Source organism: Pleurodeles waltl, chromosome 9 (assembly GCF_031143425.1).
Source record: "Pleurodeles waltl isolate 20211129_DDA chromosome 9, aPleWal1.hap1.20221129, whole genome shotgun sequence".
NCBI lineage: Eukaryota > Metazoa > Chordata > Amphibia > Caudata > Salamandridae > Pleurodeles > Pleurodeles waltl.
The window spans coordinates 69,920,588-69,939,158 of NC_090448.1; the positions used below are offsets into that span (position 1 = coordinate 69,920,588).

Consider the following 18,571-nt stretch of genomic DNA (forward strand, 5'->3'; position numbering starts at 1 on the left):
CAAACCTAGCCAAAAGGCAGTGGAGCACTGTTCGTGGTAAAAGGCAAGTTTAAAGTTGGTGAGTATTAGGAGAGGTAGCCAAATTGTGGATAGTGTGTGCATTCTGTTTTTTTTTTTTTAAGAGGAGTCTTAAACTTTTCACTAAATCGGAGCAGCGTTTGAGCAGTCCTATTGGATACAGGGATTGTGGTGTTCTAGATTCTAGGTACATAGATGGAATAGGCTTGTTTTGTATTTATACACTTCTTAATCTGCAGTCTCCTTGCTGCAGGTGTGCCAAAAACAACCAAAGGTGGTGAGCTTGTCTGCAGATAAGCAGGGATGCTGGTTGTGGTGACTTTAAATGATGCAGTTAGTTTTGAAGATGGTGTGGGCTAGAAAAGGGAGGTAATAGAGTTCCATCAGGGATGGTGACTTCTTGCTTTAGATGCAGACTGCAGTTTCATATAGCATCTCCTAAAGAATGTCCCCCTCCAGGGAAAGAATGTGTAAAAAGTGGAGCATTGGGACATTTTGAGAGAGTGTGTAACACTACTGTGAGGGGGAACAAAGTTCACATAAGGCATGACCAGGATGCTGAAAATAAAACCCACAACTGTACACTGTGGTTTTCCAGTACTGACATCTTTCACAAGCTTGATTCTTCCCTTTTCTTCATGGTGCGAGTCCCACGGTAATAATTGCAAGCAGTGCATAGAAAAGCATTGAAAACAATACAAAACCAGGTGACACTGATAACCAATTGACGTCGATCAGAATTGGGTTGTTTGATCTAGGTTCATAGTAATGAAGGGGTGATTGAAAGAACAACGTTTTCTTATGGTTTTCTCCAATTACTGTGGCAATGGCAAACGTATGATGTGCACTGACTAACAAGTTACTTACCTTCAGTAACGCTTTTTCTGGTGGATACAATATCTACCTATGGATTCCTCACCTTTTGAATACTCCTGCTAACGCGTCCCTTTATGATAATTTATTTCACATCAGGACTCGTTTTAGGCAAATGAATCTTTTGACCCAGTTGAGAGACACCGTAGGACGAGATAGCTAATCAATATATCAATCAATATATCAATAATGTCATCAATATTTATCACAACAATGCATTTCACTTTAGTCAAATTCATTAATCAACTCAGCGACGCTACCATGACCTTGCAGCCATGAATAACCACACCAGTTTAATAGAATGTTTATGAATTTTATTCCCTATTAGTTACAATCTACGAGCAAAAGAGTTAACCTCAACACCAAGAAACATAATAGCATAGTCACGATATAGCAGCTGTGATAAGATTTCATTAATGCGAGAATCACAAACATCAGAACATAACAAGGCGTGAACATAGATTAAGTTTAGCAGAGTGTCAATATTGCGTCAGTTCAACAAAGCATAGTCTCGGTCGTTTGTCTATTTGCGTCAGTTTTGGTGAACACCTGTCCTAACCACTAATTAGCATTGGCATGTTGGGCTTCATGCAAAACAATTTAGAACACTTATTTGGAAAACATCTTGCTAAGGTCTCTGTCAAAACAAGCAGTTGGTACCTAGAAAGGAAAAGCAAACAGACAAATTACAATTGCATTGTCATAATTACCCTCCAAAGATTAGGTCAGCGCACAAGTTCAGTCTTCGTCTTCAGTCAAATTGCCATCAGTTAGAACTCAGCTCTTGGGAACAAAAGGGCACTTCCCTCATAAGGAGGAAAAGTGTAAATGGGCAGTCTATGGGTGAGGATGGTTTTTAATAAATCTCAAGTCACCAATCAGAGTGACAAAGTTTCCGGATAAAATCAATAGCATTCCCTAACTCACTCAGATGAGCTTTCTGTGACATGGGTTTTCATCCTTTTTTCGTAGTACATTCCCCCAAAATTCTATTGGACACTTGCTATACCCCTCTATCTTTAACCTATCAAATTTGACATTAGGTAATCCTAATCTTCACCCCATATTGGTTTACAAGTCTTTGATTGGTCTTCGTAATTGAGAGGTGGCACATCCGGTGTTACTTCATCCCTTTGTAATTCTTTGTATATATTTTGGTCAGCAGTTCCATTGTCGTCCCCGGTTTGAATGACCTTGTACATTACATTAATCTACACTGTTTCAATATATTATAACATTTATTCCATGGGCATAGAGAATGCGCCTGAGAACGGATTTAACATGGTTACATTCATCTTCCAAGTCGAAGAAAAAGAACACGCAGGGTCATGGCCCCTTGTGAGTCAGCACACTGAAAAATAGAAAAATGCATTTAATATGAGAGCCGAGCAGCTAAGCTGCAGTTTATGCTAACTTAAGGCCTACGAAGTTTTCAATACAGATTTAATAACGCAAATGTTGATATAAGTTTAACCCCTTCGCTGCCAGGCCTTTTCCCCCTCCTGTGCCAGAACTTTTTTTGCCTATTTGGGGCAGTTCGCGATTAGGCCCTGTGGCAGGCTGAACGGTATAAATACAACAGAGCGAGATTGTGGTGATCAGGTAAGTGGTTTATTTTAAGAGGTTTGGTTTGTATATTTATTTTCCTTGTCTTTACAGGGTTTTAAAGTCTCTAGTCGACGTCTTCTACTCTTCTTAGTGGGTTTTTACTCTCCTTTCTTCTTTGTTTCTCAGTTTGGCATTCCCTCTGTCTCTCGGTTGGTTCCAGCGAGGATGTACCGGAAAAGAAGGAAAAGGCTACGGTAAGTGGGGCGTTTTAATCTGAACTTAGGGTTTTTATACCAAAAGGGGAAGGGAAAAAGGGTGGGGTTCTGCTGGTAGTGAGTTAGGGCAAGGTGAAACACCAACCTTAAAAGTGCACGTTTTTGTGATTTAATTGTGCCTAAATTTGTGCTCTCCACGTTCCTCTCCAGCCCTCCCTTTACTCCTTCCCAGGTCCCTTCCCTAGTGCCCTCTTAATCTGTATGGTTCCTTTGGTGTCCCAAAAAGACCGTACCTTAGTAAGCCACGACCCTCCTGGGTCGTGGCCGGTTCTTGGGTGTCCCCTCAGCTGAGGTTCCCTGGCGACAGTCTCCTCCTCCAGTACCTCGTCTTCGGGCAGCGTCGTGTTGATTCTCTTCTCTTCCTCTTCTCCCGCTCTTTCTCCTCTCGTCTCTCTCCTCCCGTCTTCTCCTTCCCTTTCCCCGATCTTCTGGCCACTCCCCTTCTTCACCGCCGCGGCCCGGAAGCCCTCTGGGGTTTCCCCGGCAACCAGGGGACGCGATCCGCCATCAGGGAGCGTTCCCACGGCAACGCGGGAACGCGGAAATGACGTGTCGGAACTATCCGACACGTCCGTGACCACCAGCGCCGAGGACGTGATCGGGACTGCCCGATCACACACCCCATCCCAAGAATGGTCCTGCTCTAGGACCGAAGAAGAGCAAGGAAAACGGGACAAATAATCCGCAGGACCCTGTTGGGCCCCAGGGATGTGGCGAACCTGAAAGGAAAAAGGCTGTAGTTCAAGGAACCATCGCAAAATCCGGGAGTTAGAATCCTTATGAGCGGCCATCCAGGTAAGGGGAGCGTGATCCGTATATAGAACAAAAGGGCGGCCCAAGAGATAATATTGCAAATTGTCCACCGCCCATTTAATAGCCAAACACTCTCTCTCGATGATGGGATAATGGCGTTCTCGGGGAAAAAGTTTCCTACTGATAAATACTATAGGGTGATCCCTGCCTTCCTCGTCAGGTTGAGACAGAACCGCCCCCAGTCCTACATCAGAGGCATCTGTGTACAGATGAAACGGTTTGGAGAAGTCCGGACAGTTTAATACGGGTTCCTTCGTCAGATAGGATTTTAATTTCTCAAAACTATTCGTCTGAAGGTCTGAAAAAGGTAACAATCGATTAGGGTGGGATTTGGATAGGAGGTCTGTGAGGGGAGCTGCAAGGGTGGAATATCCCGGTATGAACCTTCGGTAATAACCCACTAATCCCAGGAAAGAGCGCAAGTCTTTCTTTGTTTTAGGGGTAGGGGCATGTTTTATGGCTTCCACTTTTGTGGTTTGGGGTTGTAGGGTACCCTGGCTAATATTGTATCCGAGGTAAGATATGTCAGTTTTCCCTAAAATGCATTTCTTGGGGTTGGCGGTTAATCTTGCTTTTGCCAGCGTATTAAATATTAGCTGCAGATGGTATAAATGATCCCCCCAGGTCTCACTAAAAATGACGACATCATCCAAATATGCTGCCGAGAATGTGTGAAAGGGCTTTAGTATTCTATCCATTAGTCTCTGGAAGGTAGCCGGAGCTCCATGTAATCCAAAGGGTAACACTGTAAAGTGGTAAAGACCGGATTGGGTAGAGAAGGCTGTTTTTTCTTTATCATCTGGTGCCAGAGGAATCTGCCAATACCCCTTAGTTAGGTCCAATGTGGACATATATTTAGCTTTTCCCAATTTTTCAAGGACATCGTCTACTCGGGGAATTGGATATGTGTCAAACATAGATATTTCATTAAGCTTTCGGAAGTCGATACAAAATCTGACGGACCCATCAGGTTTCGGTACCAGGACTACTGGGGAGCACCAGGGGCTATTAGAGGGTTCCACCACTCCGAGGGCTAACATCTTCTGTATCTCGTCTTCTATGATCTGTTTCCTTACCTCAGGAATACGGTAGGGTCGCAATCTGACTATTTTACCTGGGGTTGTTCGTATTTTATGACAGATTAATGAGGTTTTTCCTGGTGTCTCTGAAAAAACCTGTGGAAATTGACTCAATAAGGAATATAACTGCTCTTTCTCTGAACCTGTCAACGAACTATTGACAGTGGGCATTTTGTTAACATCGTGCTGGTCCTTAGGGAAGAACTCTATGTTTAGTTCTTTACTGGGATATAAAAACCGGCCCATTTCTACTGAATTGTCTACGTTCTCTGCAATTTCCCATTTCTTTAAGAGATTCACATGATAAATTTGGGTCTTTTTAGGATTGGCATTTAGTTCTATGAGATAAGTGACAGGGGATACCGCTCGAACAACCCGATAAGGACCCTGCCATCTCGCGAGAAGTTTTTGCTCCGACGTGGGGCGCATTATTAATACCTGGTCGTCTGGCTGGAAGATCCGCAACTTACTCCCTCTGTCATAATAATGCTTTTGTATCGTTTGGGCCTGTTCCATATTTTGTCGTACCTCTTCCCATAGCCCTTGTAAATGGGATTTCAAGTTGTGGACATATTCCAACAACGGCCTTCCCTCTCCCTCGGCTTCCTCCTCCCATGTTTCTACAGCCATATCTAAAAGGGAACGGGGTTGCCGTCCGAACACTAGTTCGAATGAGCTATGTCCCGTTGAGGCCTGTTCATGGGTTCTGATAGCGTACAGAACTAAGGGTAATTTTTGGTCCCAATCCCTGCCTGAATCCTTGACTATTTTCTTTAATAGAGATTTGATGGTCCGATTGTAGCGTTCCACCAATCCGTCTGTCTGTGGATGATAAACTGAAGTTTTTATTTGTGAAATGCCCAATGTATTAGACTTGTTTCATGAGATTCGACATGAATGGGGTCCCTTGGTCAGTGAGTATCTCTCGGGGAAACCCTATTCGAGCGAACACAGTTATCATTGCTTGTGCGACTGTTTTTGTTGTCATACTTGTCAGGGGGGACGGCTTCGGGGTACCGGGTAGCATAGTCTACGATAACCAATATATATGTATGACCTTTGGAGGAAGGCACTAATGGTCCAATTAAATCCATCCCCACCCTGCTGAATGGAATGTCTATGATGGGAAGGGGTATAAGTGGCGCTTTCTTGGGCCTACCTGGTTCTGTGAGCTGACACCTGGGACATTGGGAGCAATATTTCCTAATGTGGGCAAATACCCCTGGCCAATAGAACCGTCGGAGGAGATACTCCTCAGTTTTTTCTCTCCCAAAATGTCCCCCCCCCCGGTTGGTTGTGGGATAGCGTCAGGACTTGATTCCTATAGGATTCTGGTACTATTAACTGATGTTTGCGTTCCCCTGCTCGGGTAGTGGTAACCCTATAGAGGAGATTTCTTTTAACCAGGAAGTAGGGACCCACCTCATCGGTTTCTTCCGTTTTTGCGGAGCTCCAGGCCTGAGTGAGGGAAGGATCTTCTCTCTGTTGGTAATGGAAACTTAGGGGTGCTTCATGTGTCTCTGCTATAAGTCCTTGGGTTTGCTCCTGTTCTTTATGAGCCCGGAACGGTACTCGCTCATCCCGTTTTTCTCGACGTGAAAGTTTTCGGCGGGATAGAGGACATTCAATGGGGCTTCCCGAAAAAGGAGCCTCAACCCACCACTCCTGGGAAGACTTAGGACTTCGAACATGATCCAGGAGCTTTTGGAAGTGGTCATAGTCGGTACCCACGATACATTCCTCAATAAGGTGAGACATAACTCCCATCGGAAGTAAATCTCTGTAGTCACCCCACTCTAGTTCGACTACTTTCAGGGGGTATTGCTCCTTGTCGCCCTGAATACAGCAAATATTGACCCATCGACTGGTTTCCCTATCTATAGGGCCTATTAAGTCTTCGCAAACCACGGATTGGCTGCAACCCGAATCGATGAGAGCACATAAGGATCGCCCATTAATTTTTTAGGGTTAGCTTATATTTAATGTCTCCCCCTCCTGTACATAGTACACGTCGCCTGGTCACTCCTATTTCCATAGGTTCACTCCCCTCTATTTTCCGCGGGCACGTACGAGCTATATGACCCCACTCGCCGCAGTTAAAGCATTGTGGTCCCTGTAAGGGAGGGCCTTCTCCAAGTCTGCGGGGAACCGGGTCATCTAGAGGAAATCTCGGTGAGGGTTTGGGATTGGGTAAGACGGGTTTTATGTTGGGTCTGGACTGTATACTCCTCACGTCGGCGGATCGATGGTACGCACAGGCTAAGTCAATGGCCATGTCTGTATCTACCTTTGGGTGTTGTCTTATCCAGTTTTTTGTAGGAGTAGGTAAGGAATCCAAATATTGTTCGAGGACAATCGTTTGTATGACCTCCTCCCGGCTATTCCCGATAGGTCCCAACCATTTCAGGGCTAAATCTTTAACACGGAAATAAAAGGTTCGGGGGTCCTCATTCGTCCCCACTTTACTTTCCGGAATTTAACTCGATAATACTCTGTATCATGTCCTACCCGTTCTAAGATGCTGTTTTTTATGTCTTTGTAGGGTGTTGTTCCCCCGGGATTCGCTGCTTGATACGCGGCTTGCAAGAGTCCGGTAAGCAAAGGCGCCACATATTGTCCCCATCTTTCTTCCGGCCATTGGGCAGAAGAAGCGACTCTTTCAAAGTTAGTAAAGAATGATTCCGGGTCTTCTCCCTCCTGATATTTTTGTAACACCGAACTGGGGACATTGGGGTGGACTTTGCTGGCGGCTATTGTCTCTGTTAATTTTTTAATTGCCGATTTGTGTACGAGTTGGTTGTTCGCTAGTATCGTGGCTTGACTTTTCAAAGCCGACTGTAAGGCCTCCCTGTCCTCTTTCGCCTCTCGTTGGTGAGCTTCCCATACCAACTGCAAGTGGCGTTGGCCTTCCGCTAGCTGTTTAATCATATCCTCTAGGGACGGACGTTCACTCATTGTTTATACCGTTCGGTTGCCCTGGGTTGTACCCAAAAATCCCACTTCTGACACCACTGTGGCAGGCTGAACGGTATAAATACAACAGAGCGAGATTGTGGTGATCAGGTAAGTGGTTTATTTTAAGAGGTTTAGTTTGTATATTTATTTTCCTTGTCTTTACAGGGTTTTAAAGTCTCTAGTCAACGTCTTCTACACTTCTTAGTGGGTTTTTACTCTCCTTTCTTCATTGTTTCTCAGTTTGGCGTTCCCTCTGTCTCTCGGTTGGTTCCAGCGAGGATGTACCGGAAAAGAAGGAAAACGCTACGGTAAGTGGGGCGTTTTAATCTGAACTTAGGGTTTTTATACCAAAAGGGGAAGGGAAAAAGGGTGGGGTTGTGCTGGTAGTGAGTTAGGGCAAGGTGAAACACCAACCTTAAAAGTGCACGTTTTTGTGATTTAATTGTGCCTAAATTTGTGCTCTCCACGTTCCTCTCCAGCCCTCCCTTTACTCCTTCCCAGGTCCCTTCCCCAGTGCCCTCTTAATCTGTATGGTTCCTTTGGTGTCCCAAAAAGACCGTACCTTAGTAAGCCACGACCCTCCTGGGTCGTGGCCGGTTCTTGGGTGTCCCCTCAGCTGAGGTACCCTGGCGTCAGTCTCCTCCTCCAGTACCTCGTCTTCGGGCAGCGTCGCGTTGATTCTCTTCTCTTCCTCTTCTTCCGCTCTTTCTCCTCTCGTCTCTCTCCTCCCGTCTTCTCCTTCCCTTTCCCCGATCTTCTGGCCACTCCCCTTCTTCACCGCCGCCGCCCGGAAGCCCTCCGGGGTTTCCCCGGCAACCAGGGGACGTGATCCGCCGTCAGGGAGCGTTCCCACGGCAACACAGAAATGACGTGTCGGAACTATCCCACACGTCCGTGACCACCAGCGCCGAGGACGTGATCGGGACTGCCCGATCACAGGCCCTCCTAACGTTTTGTCCACATAAGCTAACCAAGCCAAATTTGCGTCCTTTTTTTCCAACATCCTAGGGATTCTAGAGGTATCCAGACTTTGTGGGTTCCCCTGAAGGAGGCCAAGAAATTGGCCAAAATACAGGGAAGATTTCGTTTTTTTCAAAAAAAATTGAAAAAGTGGCTGCAGAAGAAGGCTTGTGGTTTTTCCCCTGAAAATGGCATCAACAAAGGGTTTGCCGTGCTAAACTCAGCAGCTTCCCAGCTTTCAGGAACAGGCAGACTTGAATCAGAAAACCCAATTTTTCAACACAATTTTGGCATTTTACTGGGACATACCCCATTTTTGCAATTTATTGTGCTTTCAGCCTCCTTCCAGTCAGTGACAGAAATGGGCATGAAACCAATGCTGGATCCCAGAAACCTAAACATTTCTGAAAAGTAGACAAAATTCTGAATTCAGCAAGGGGTCATTTGTGTAGATCCTACAAGGGTTTCCTACAGAAAATAACTGAAAAAGAAAAATATTGAAATTGAGGTGAAAAAAACATAAATGTTTCTCTACGTTTTACTCTGTAACTTTTCCCTGCAATGTCAGATTATCGAAAGCAATATACCGTTACGTCTGCTGGACTCCTCTGGTTGCGGGGATATATAGGGCTTGTAGGTTTATCAAGAACCCAAGGAACCCAGAGCCAATAAATGAGCTGCACCCTGACGTGCGTTTTCATTCTGTACCGGGTATACAGCAATTCATTTGCTGAAATATAAAGAGTAAAAAATTGCTATCAAGAAAACCTTTGTATTTCCAAAAAGGGCACAAGATAAGGTGTTGAGGAGCAGTGGTTATTTGCACATATCTGAATTCCGGGGTGACCATACTAGCATGTGAATTACAGGGCATTTCTCAAATAGATGTCTTTTTTACACACTCTCCTATATTTGGAAGGAAAAAATGTAGAGAAAGACAAGGGGCAATAACACTTGTTTTGCTAATCTATGTTCCCCCAAGTCTCCCAATAAAAAAAGATACCTCACTTGTGTGGGTAGGCCTAGCGCCCGCGACAGGAAACGCCCCAAAGCGCAACGTGGACACATCCAAATTTTTGGAAGAAAACAGAGGTGTTTTTTGTGAAGTGCCTACCTGTAGATTTTGGCCCCTAGCTCAGCTGGCACCTAGGGAAACCTACCAAACCTGTGCATTTCTGAAAACTAGAGACCTAGGGGAATCCAAGGAGGGGTAACTTGCGGGGCTCGGACCAGGTTCTGTTACCCAGAATCCTTTGCAAACCTCAAAATTTGGCTAAAAAAACACATGTTCCTCATATTTCTGTGGCAGAAAGTTCTGGAATCTGAGAGGAGCCAGAAAATTTCCTTCCACCCAGCGTTCCCCCAAGTCTCCCGATAAAAATGATACCTCACTTGTGTGGGTAGGCCTAGCGCCCGCGACAGGAAACGCCCCAAAGCGCAACGTGGACACATCCAAATTTTTGGAAGAAAACAGAGGTGTTTTTTGCGAAGTGACTACCTGTAGATTTTGGCCTGTAGCTCAGCCGCCACCTAGGGAAACCTACCAAACGAACGAGTTACTTACCTTCGGTAACGACTTTTCTGGTGGATACATTAGCTACCTGTGGATTCCTCACCTAATGAATACTCCCATGGCGCCAGCATTCGACGGAAATCTTCTTACTAGTCTCTGCACGTCGACGAGGACGTCACTCTAGCCCACGCGACGCCGTCTGACGTCATACAGGCAATAAGAGGTCCTCGACGACGTGCGGACGTCAGTCCCAATCATTTTTTACGTGCATGAGAACAACCAGGCAATGCAATGAAAGAGCAAGGCAACATCCCATTACATTGTAAAAATACACAACATTGCATGAATAACTGTAAATCTTTTATATATATATAACTCTCTCTTTTTTAAAATATATATACACATCAAGTATATACACAACGATATATACATATATATAAATATAATATATACAACATCTATTGCACCCTCAAAGACCAAGAGGAGCGTACTCAAGGATTACTTGGTAAGACCAGAAAGGCAACGGGGAGGCGGGTGGGACCGTGAGGAATCCACAGGTAGCTAATGTATCCACCAGAAAAGTCATTACCGAAGGTAAGTAACTCGTTCTTCTGATGGATACAACTACCTGTGGATTCCTCACCTAATGAATAGAGTCCCAAAGCAGTACCACGCCCGGCGGTGGGTGCCTAAATGGTCAAACCAAGAAATCCTGCAGCACTGACCGTGCAAAATGGCCGTCCCTTATAACCTCAGAATCCAAACAGTAATGTTTTGCAAAAGTGTGAAGGGACGACCAAGTTGCGGCCTTGCAGATGTCGACCACAGGAACACCTCTGGCCAAGGCCGAAGTGGCCGACTTAGCTCTGGTGGAATGAGCTCTAATGCCCTCAGGAGGATCCTTCTTTGCCAAGGAGTAACAGATTTTAATGCAAAGAACAACCCACCTGGATAGTGTTCTCTTGTGGACTGCCTTTCCTCTCCTCTTGCCCACGTATCCAATAAACAGCTGATCCTCCAGCCTGAAATCCTTTGTTGTATCAATAAAGAAGCTCAACGCCCTCTTTGGGTCCAGACGGTGCAGTCTTTCTTCCTCTTTGGAAGGATGAGGCGGAGGATAGAACGTGGACAAAGTAATTGCCTGAGCCAAATGGAAAGGTGAAACAACCTTCGGGAGGAAAGCAGCCTTGGTCCTCAACACCACCTTATCCCCATAAAAAGTTGTATAAGGGGGCTTTACTGATAATGCCTGCAACTCACTCACTCTCCTTGCTGATGTTATAGCTATCAGGAAGACTGTTTTTAAAACCAAATACCTTAAGGGGCAAGAATGCATAGGTTCAAAAGGGGACCCCATAAGGAAAGTCAGGACCAAGGACAAATCCCATTGCGGCATAACGAATGGCTTTGGAGGATATTTATTTAGAAGACCTTTCAAGAATCTGATAACAATAGGGGATTTAAATAAAGATGGTTGGTCTGGAAGACATATGAAGGCTGACAAGGCCGATAAATCACCCTTATTGGTAGCCACTGCACAACCTTTCTGCGCTAGAGACAGAGCAAAAGACAAAACGTCCGATAGATGAGCATGCAAAGGATCAATCTGCCTCTCTCCACACCACGCAACAAATTTAGACCATATATTAGCGTAGATAGATTTAGTGGAGTGTCGCCTGGCCGCTAATATAACATCCACTACCTCAGGTGGGAGAGAGAAGGAACTCAGGTTGCCCCGTTCAATCTCCAGGCATGTAGGTGCAGACTCTGGAGGTTGGGGTGTAGAACCTGCCCCTGTGACTGCGAGAGGAGGTCTGCCCTGAAAGGGAGACGGAGCGGAGGGCACATTGAGAGTTGGAGAAGGTCGGAGTACCATACCCTCCTTGGCCAATCCGGAGCTATTAGGATGACTAGAGCCCGGTCCTGGCGAATCTTCCTCAATACTCGAGGAATCAAGGGTATGGGAGGAAACGCGTAAAGCAACTGGCCGCACCAGGTTATTTGAAACGCGTCCCCCAACGCTCCCTGCATCGGATACTGGAGGCTGCAGAATAACGGACAATGCGCGTTCTCTCGAGTGGCTGAAGTAAGACCAAACGGAAGGACCGCAAACTGATAGTGCTGCGATCCCACCACAAACTGGAGATACTTCCTGTGTGACTTGAGTATCGGGATATGAAAGTAAGCATCCTGCAAGTCGACAGACACCATCCAGTCTTCCTTGTTCAACGCCAAAAGCACCTGTGCTAGGGTCAGCATCTTGAACTTTTCCTGCTTGAGGAACCAATTCAAGATCCTCAGGTCCAGAATTGGTCTCAAACGACCATCCTTCTTGGGAATCAGGAAATACCTTGAGTAACATCCTCGACCCCTTTCCTGCTCTGGGACCAACTCCACCGCGCCCTTTGAAAGGAGGACTTGTACCTCCTGTTCTAGCAACAGGAGGTGTTCTTCTGAACAATAAGAAGGGCGGGGCGGGATGAGGGGCGGGAACTCCCGAAAGGGAAGGGTGTAGCCTTTTCCCACAATACTGAGAACCCAAGTGTCCGTTGTAACAGTCTTCCATTTGGTGAGAAAATGCTGTAATCTTCCCCCTACAGGAGAGGAGTGAGTGGGAAATGGTGGAAGCCTAAGGCTGCTTCCCCTGCTGCACCCCGCCAGAGGATGAGGAAGAGGCAGAGTGCTGCTGAGAGGCTCCTCTGGTGCGGACCCTACCTCTCCCCCTAAAAGATCTATAAGGATGGGAAGAGGCAGGTTGCTGATATCTTCCCCGAAAGGAAGAGGAGGAAGAGCCACGCCCAAATCCACGAAACCTCCTGAAAAATCTGGAAGAGGCCGTGGAAGAAGGAGCTTGGAGCCCTAACGACTTAGCCGTGGCCCTGCTTTCCTTAAAACGTTCCAAGGCCGAATCAGCCTTGGCTCCAAACAGTTTGTCCCCATCAAACGGGAGATCCAACAATGTGGACTGTACATCCGCAGAAAAGCCCGAGTTACGGAGCCAGGCCTGTCTCCTTGCCACCACGGTTGTGCCCATTGCTCTGGCTACCGAGTCGGTGGTATCCAGTCCCGTCTGGATAATCTGGGTCGCAGCAGCCTGGGCATTTGAAACAAGATCCAAAAGACCCTGGGGAAGCTCTGTAAACGATGAGGAAATGTCATCCATCAGAGCATGAATATACCTCCCCAGGATACAGGTTGCATTGGTGGCTTTTAACGCCAGACTGCAGGACGAAAAAATCTTCTTGGACTGCGCCTCTAGTTTCTTTGAATCTCTGTCCCCAGGCACCGTCGGGAAAGAACCAGGCGCTGACTTGGATGAACAGGAGGCCTGCACCACCAAGCTCTCCGGCGTAGGGTGCCTAGATGGAAAACCAGGGTCAGTCGGAGCCGCCCGATACCTCCAGGCCACGGCTCTGTGAACTGCTGGGGAAGATGCCGGCCTCTTCCACACCTCTAACACCGGATCCAGCAGAGCGTCATTAAATGGCAAAAGAGGCTCCGCCGCAGCTGAGGCCGGATGTAGCACCTCTGTTAAAAGGTTTTGTTTAGCCTCCACCACCGGCAAAGGCAGATCCAAAAAACTAGCTGCCTTCCGTACCACTGCATGAAAGGAAGCAGCCTCCTCAGTATATTCTCCCGGGGACGAAAGATCCCACTCAGGGGAAGTGTCCAGCCCACTGGCCGACTCCAGACCACGCAGCCCATCACCAGAGTCCTCTAGCTCTCCTTCCTCCAGGGCTCGTTGGTACTCCTGCTCCTCTAATACACGGAGAGCACGTCTCCTCGAATGAAGTCGTTGTTCAATACGCGGAGTCGACAATGCCTCCGCCGAAGTCGAAGATCGGCGCCGATCTTCAGAAGCCACCGACGCCGCGTCCGGCGCCACAGGTAACTTCGGCGCCGACGAAAGAGCAGCTGAAGCAGATGGACCCACCGGAGTCACAGGCCGAAATCCCGACGTCGACGGGATGGAAATCCCCGGGGCCAATCCTTCTGAAGCCACCGGAGCGGCCACCGGCGCCGAGCCCACGTTCCCAAAAGGGAGAAAGGGCATAAAGGGTGCTGGCCGAAGAGGCGCAGGATCACCCAAAGAAAAGGCCAAAGGCCCAGCCGGAGCACCCCCTGGAGCCATCTGTTGGAAGATGGCATACATCGCATTCAAGAATGCGGAACTATCGGCTCCAGGGGTGGGAAAAGCCGGATACTGAGGTGCCTGTCTCGGAGGCGACCCCGACGCCGGCCTCGACGTCTGCGCCGGAGAAAACACCTGAGGCTCCAATACCTCAATCACCGACGCCTGTCCAGGTGAAGTTGGAGACGCCAGAGAGGGCAACGGCGTCGAAGGATGCGGCGTAACCGTGGGACTGATCTCCCATGTCCTTCGGCGCCGATCCGAAGACCTGGAACGAGTCTCCTTCGAATGACGCCGAGATTCTCTACGGCGCCGGGAGTCTCGATGACGCCGATGTTTTGGAGAAGAAGACTTCTTGTGATGCTTCTCCTTCGATTTTGCCATAAACAGCTTCACCTCACGTTCCTTGAGGGCCTTTGGATTCATGTGCTGGCATGAATCACAAGTCGAGACGTCTTGGTCGGAGCTCAAACACCAAAGGCAATCGGAATGAGGATCCGTCACCGACATCTTGCCTCCACACTCACGACAAGGCTTAAATCCAGACTTTCTCTGCGACATTATTAACACAGCGAAAGACTACGCAGCAAAAATACACTGTAACCACAAAAGTAACAGTTGCTCCCTCGAAGATAACCGTTTCGAATGCACGGAAAAAAGGGAACTGACGTCCGCACGTCGTCGAGGACCTCTTATTGCCTGTATGACGTCAGACGGCGTCGCGTGGGCTAGAGTGACGTCCTCGTCGATGTGCAGAGACTAGTAAGAAGATTTCCATCGAATGCTGGCGCCATGGGAGTATTCATTAGGTGAGGAATCCACAGTTAGTTGTATCCATCAGAACTGTGCATTTCTGAAAACTAGAGACCTAGGGGAATCCAAGATGGGGTGACTTGCGGGGCTCGGACAAGGTTCTGTTACCCAGAATCCTTTGCAAACCTCAAAATTTGGCTAAAAAAACCACATGTTCCTCACATTTCTGTGGCAGAAAGTTCTGGAATCTGAGAGGAGCCACAAATTTCCTTCCACCCAGCGTTCCCCCAAGTCTCTCGATAAAAATGGTACCTCACTTCTGTGGGTAGGCCTAGCGGCCACAAAACGGAAATGGCCCAAAACACAACGTGGACACAACATATTTTTTCACAGAAAACAGAGGTGTTTTTTGCAAGGTGCCTACCTGTGGTGTTTGGCCTGTAGCTCAGCCGGCCCCAGGGGGGGGGGGGGGGGGGGCAAGAAATGCCCTAAAATAAATTTGCCCCCAACCCTTGCCTGATGGGTCACTCCCCATCTCAAAAAAAAAAAAAAAACACAAAACAAAATTTCCCCTGGCGCCTAGAGGTTTCTGCCCCCCCGGGGGCAGAAATGGCCTAAAATAAATTTGCCCCCCAACACCCCCCCCCCCCCCCCCCCCCGGGAGCGACCCTTGCCTACGGGGTCGCTCCCCCTGCGTGACATTGGCCCCAAAAAACAAATCCCCGGTGCCTAGTGGTTTCTGCCCCCTTGGGGGCAGATTGACCTAAACTCTGCCAATCTGCCCCCAGGGGGGCAGAAATGGTCTAAATACAATTTGCCCCCCGGGGAGCGATCCTTGCCTGATGGGTCGCTCCCCATATCTAAAAAAAAAAAAAACACAAAAAAAAACCACAAAACAGAATTTCCCCTGGCGCCTAGAGGTTTCTGCCCCCCCGGGAGCAGATCGGCCTAATAATAGGCCGATCTGCCCCCGGGGGGGCAGAAATGGCCTAAAATAAATTTGCCCTCCACCCTCCCCCGCCGGGAGCGACCCTTGCCTACGGGGTCGCTCCCCCTGCGTGACATTGGCGCCAAAAAACAAATCCCCGGTGCCTAGTGGTTTCTGCCCCCTTGGGGGCAGATTGACCTAAACTCTGCCAATCTGCCCCCAGGGGGGGGCAGAAATGGTCTAAATACAATTTGCCCCCCGGGGAGCGATCCTTGCCTGATGGGTCGCTCCCCATCTCTAAAAAAAAAACAAAGAAAAAAAAAACTTTTTTTTTTTTTTTTTTTTACCCTGGCGCCTATAGGTTTCTGCCTAGACTCAGTCTGGTGTCGTCAGAGCCATGAGAAGTCCTTGCCACCATGCTAATGTCAGTTTCACCCACTTTTTTTTACCGTGCCTTTGAGGCTAACACCAACATCACAAGCACAACATGTGCGATAAACACACATTCTGTATATAGAATTTGCCACAAAGACATACATACAATATACACAAACAATTTCATTCTTGGAAGGCAGGTAAGACTGTCACACAGGTAGGCAACCCGATAAATGAAGTACTCTACGCCTTGTTTGGTTACTTATGGGTCTCTTTATTTTCTCTATGTACAGCTCATGCTTTGCTTCTCTGTGGCTTGGTTCGTAATGGTCCTCTCCGTTCTTCCTCACCCTTCTAGTCTCGACCAGACTGTACAACCGTGGCTGTTGCGGCCTCAGACAGAAGAGTAAAGAACCACAGGTAAGTGTATACTCTCTAATTTTGTCTTATTTTTATGGGGGCGGGTGTGAGGGAGATAATCATGGTTTTCCTTATCCCGTCACCGTGTTGTCATGCTTGTTTCTTTTACTTGAAAATGTAGCATGCAAGGCTCATTCCTATCTTCCAAATAAGAAGAGGAGAGCCCGTCTCTCAGACCAGTGTCCCCTCTTCACATCTACCCATGTTCCACCCTCCCACTTGTCTTGGCAGACGTCCACGTACCTTGGTTAGCCACACTCCTTCGGGAGCGTGGCGGGGTGACATGAAGGGATGGTGGCCTCCCGGTTTACTCCACCATCTCATATCTGGTTCTCTGGAAATTTTCAACAGGGCTTTGGAGCCTCCAGAGTCGAACTGTGCCAGCCGGTCTGGTCCTTTGCCGGTCTCCCATGGTGTCTCCGTTTGGTGCTCCTCTCTTGTTGGCATTCCTTCCTTCCGGATTTATCGTCCTTCCAATTTCCGGCCACCATTCATCTGGGGGCTGATCAGCGTCACACTCGAGGCCACAACCCTCCTCATGTCTCTTTGTGGATGTCTTAAAGGGACAGACATCCCATGTAATCTAGAAGAAAACAACAGGCGCATCTTGTGTTGCGGAAGGAGAAGGGAAGGGTCAGGGTAAAACCTAATCTAAGCTGACATTATCCCCGTGACAGACACAGTATCCCCCAGAAAAAGCATTACCAAAGTTAAGTAATGTGTTCTTCCGATAGATACATCTACCTGTGGATTCCTTACCTTTTGAATGGAATCCCAAAGCAGTGCCGCAATTGGAGGTGGCTGACTGTTTGACTATGCCAAGAAATCCTTCAGCACTGAATGGGCAAAATGACCGTCCCTCCTCACATCTGAGTCTAAGCAGTAATGCTTCTAAAAAGTAAGAAGAGAAGTCCAATTTGCTGCTTTGCAAATATCTACAACAGGTCACCTCTAGCCAAAGCAGAAGTAGTAAAGTTAGCTCTGGTTGAATGAATGCCCTCGGGAGAATCCTCTTTGCCAGTGAATAACATTTTAATGCAAAGAATGACCCACCTTGATAGTACTCTTTTATGGATGGCTTTGCCCTTCATCTTGCCCACCTAACCAACAAAAAGATGATCATCTGTCCTGAAATCTTTCGTTCCGTCCACATAGAAGCTCAGTGCTCTTTTTGGATCCAGACGGTGCATCCTCTCCTCCTCCTTAAAGGGATAGGGAGAAGGGTAAAAGGACAGAAGGGTGATGGACTGCCCTAAATGTAAAGGAGTCACCACCTTTGGTAGAAAAGCTGCCCTGGTTCTCAAAACCACCTTGGTAGCATGGAAAGTGGTAAACAGGGGTTTTACACTTTGAGCTTGCAGCCCACTAACACGTCTAGCCGACGTGATCGCTATAAGAAAAACATAAGGAGCTTCAACGGGCAACATTGCAATGGTTCAAACAGTGTACCCATGAGGTACGTTAAAAATAAATTTAAATCCCACTGAGACATTATAAACTGAGTAAGAGGAAACCTATTAGTGAAACCCTTACGAAACCTTCAAACTATAGGGGACTTAAAGAGGGTTGGTCAGGAAAACAAATAAATGCTGACAGTGCAGACAGATAGCCCTTCATTGTCGCAACTGCGCAACCTTATTGTACTAAAGAGAGTGCAAATTGTAAAACATTGGACAAAAGGGCATTTAAAGGATCAATGTGTCACTCCCGACATCATTTAACAAGCCTGACCCACCTACCTGCATAGACCGTTTCGGTGGAGTGTTGTTTGGCCGATAAAATAACATCCACCACTTCTGGGGGAGGAGAAAAAGAATGCAGATTGCCCCGTTCAATCTCCAGGCTTGTAGGTGCAGGCTCTGGGGTACGGGGGGCTGTAGAATCTGCCCCTGCGACTGCGAGATGTCTGCCCTGTGAGGGAGATGGAGC

At 47.5% G+C, this 18,571-nt stretch overlaps 1 protein-coding gene across 1 annotated transcript in view; it reads right to left on the reverse strand.

Annotated features, from left to right (window-relative positions):
* Positions 1–2,872: 2,872 nt before the first annotated feature.
* LOC138259583 (uncharacterized) overlaps positions 2,873–18,571 on the reverse strand; it is a 263,081-nt gene continuing 247,382 nt past the window's right edge. The window contains exons 6-8 of the mRNA XM_069207417.1: positions 18,382–18,553; positions 17,748–18,032; positions 2,873–3,357 (exon numbers count right to left, since the gene is read on the reverse strand). Of these exons, the coding sequence (XP_069063518.1) occupies positions 2,873–3,357; positions 17,748–18,032; positions 18,382–18,553 (942 nt within the window). The remainder of the gene's footprint in view (positions 3,358–17,747; positions 18,033–18,381; positions 18,554–18,571) is intronic.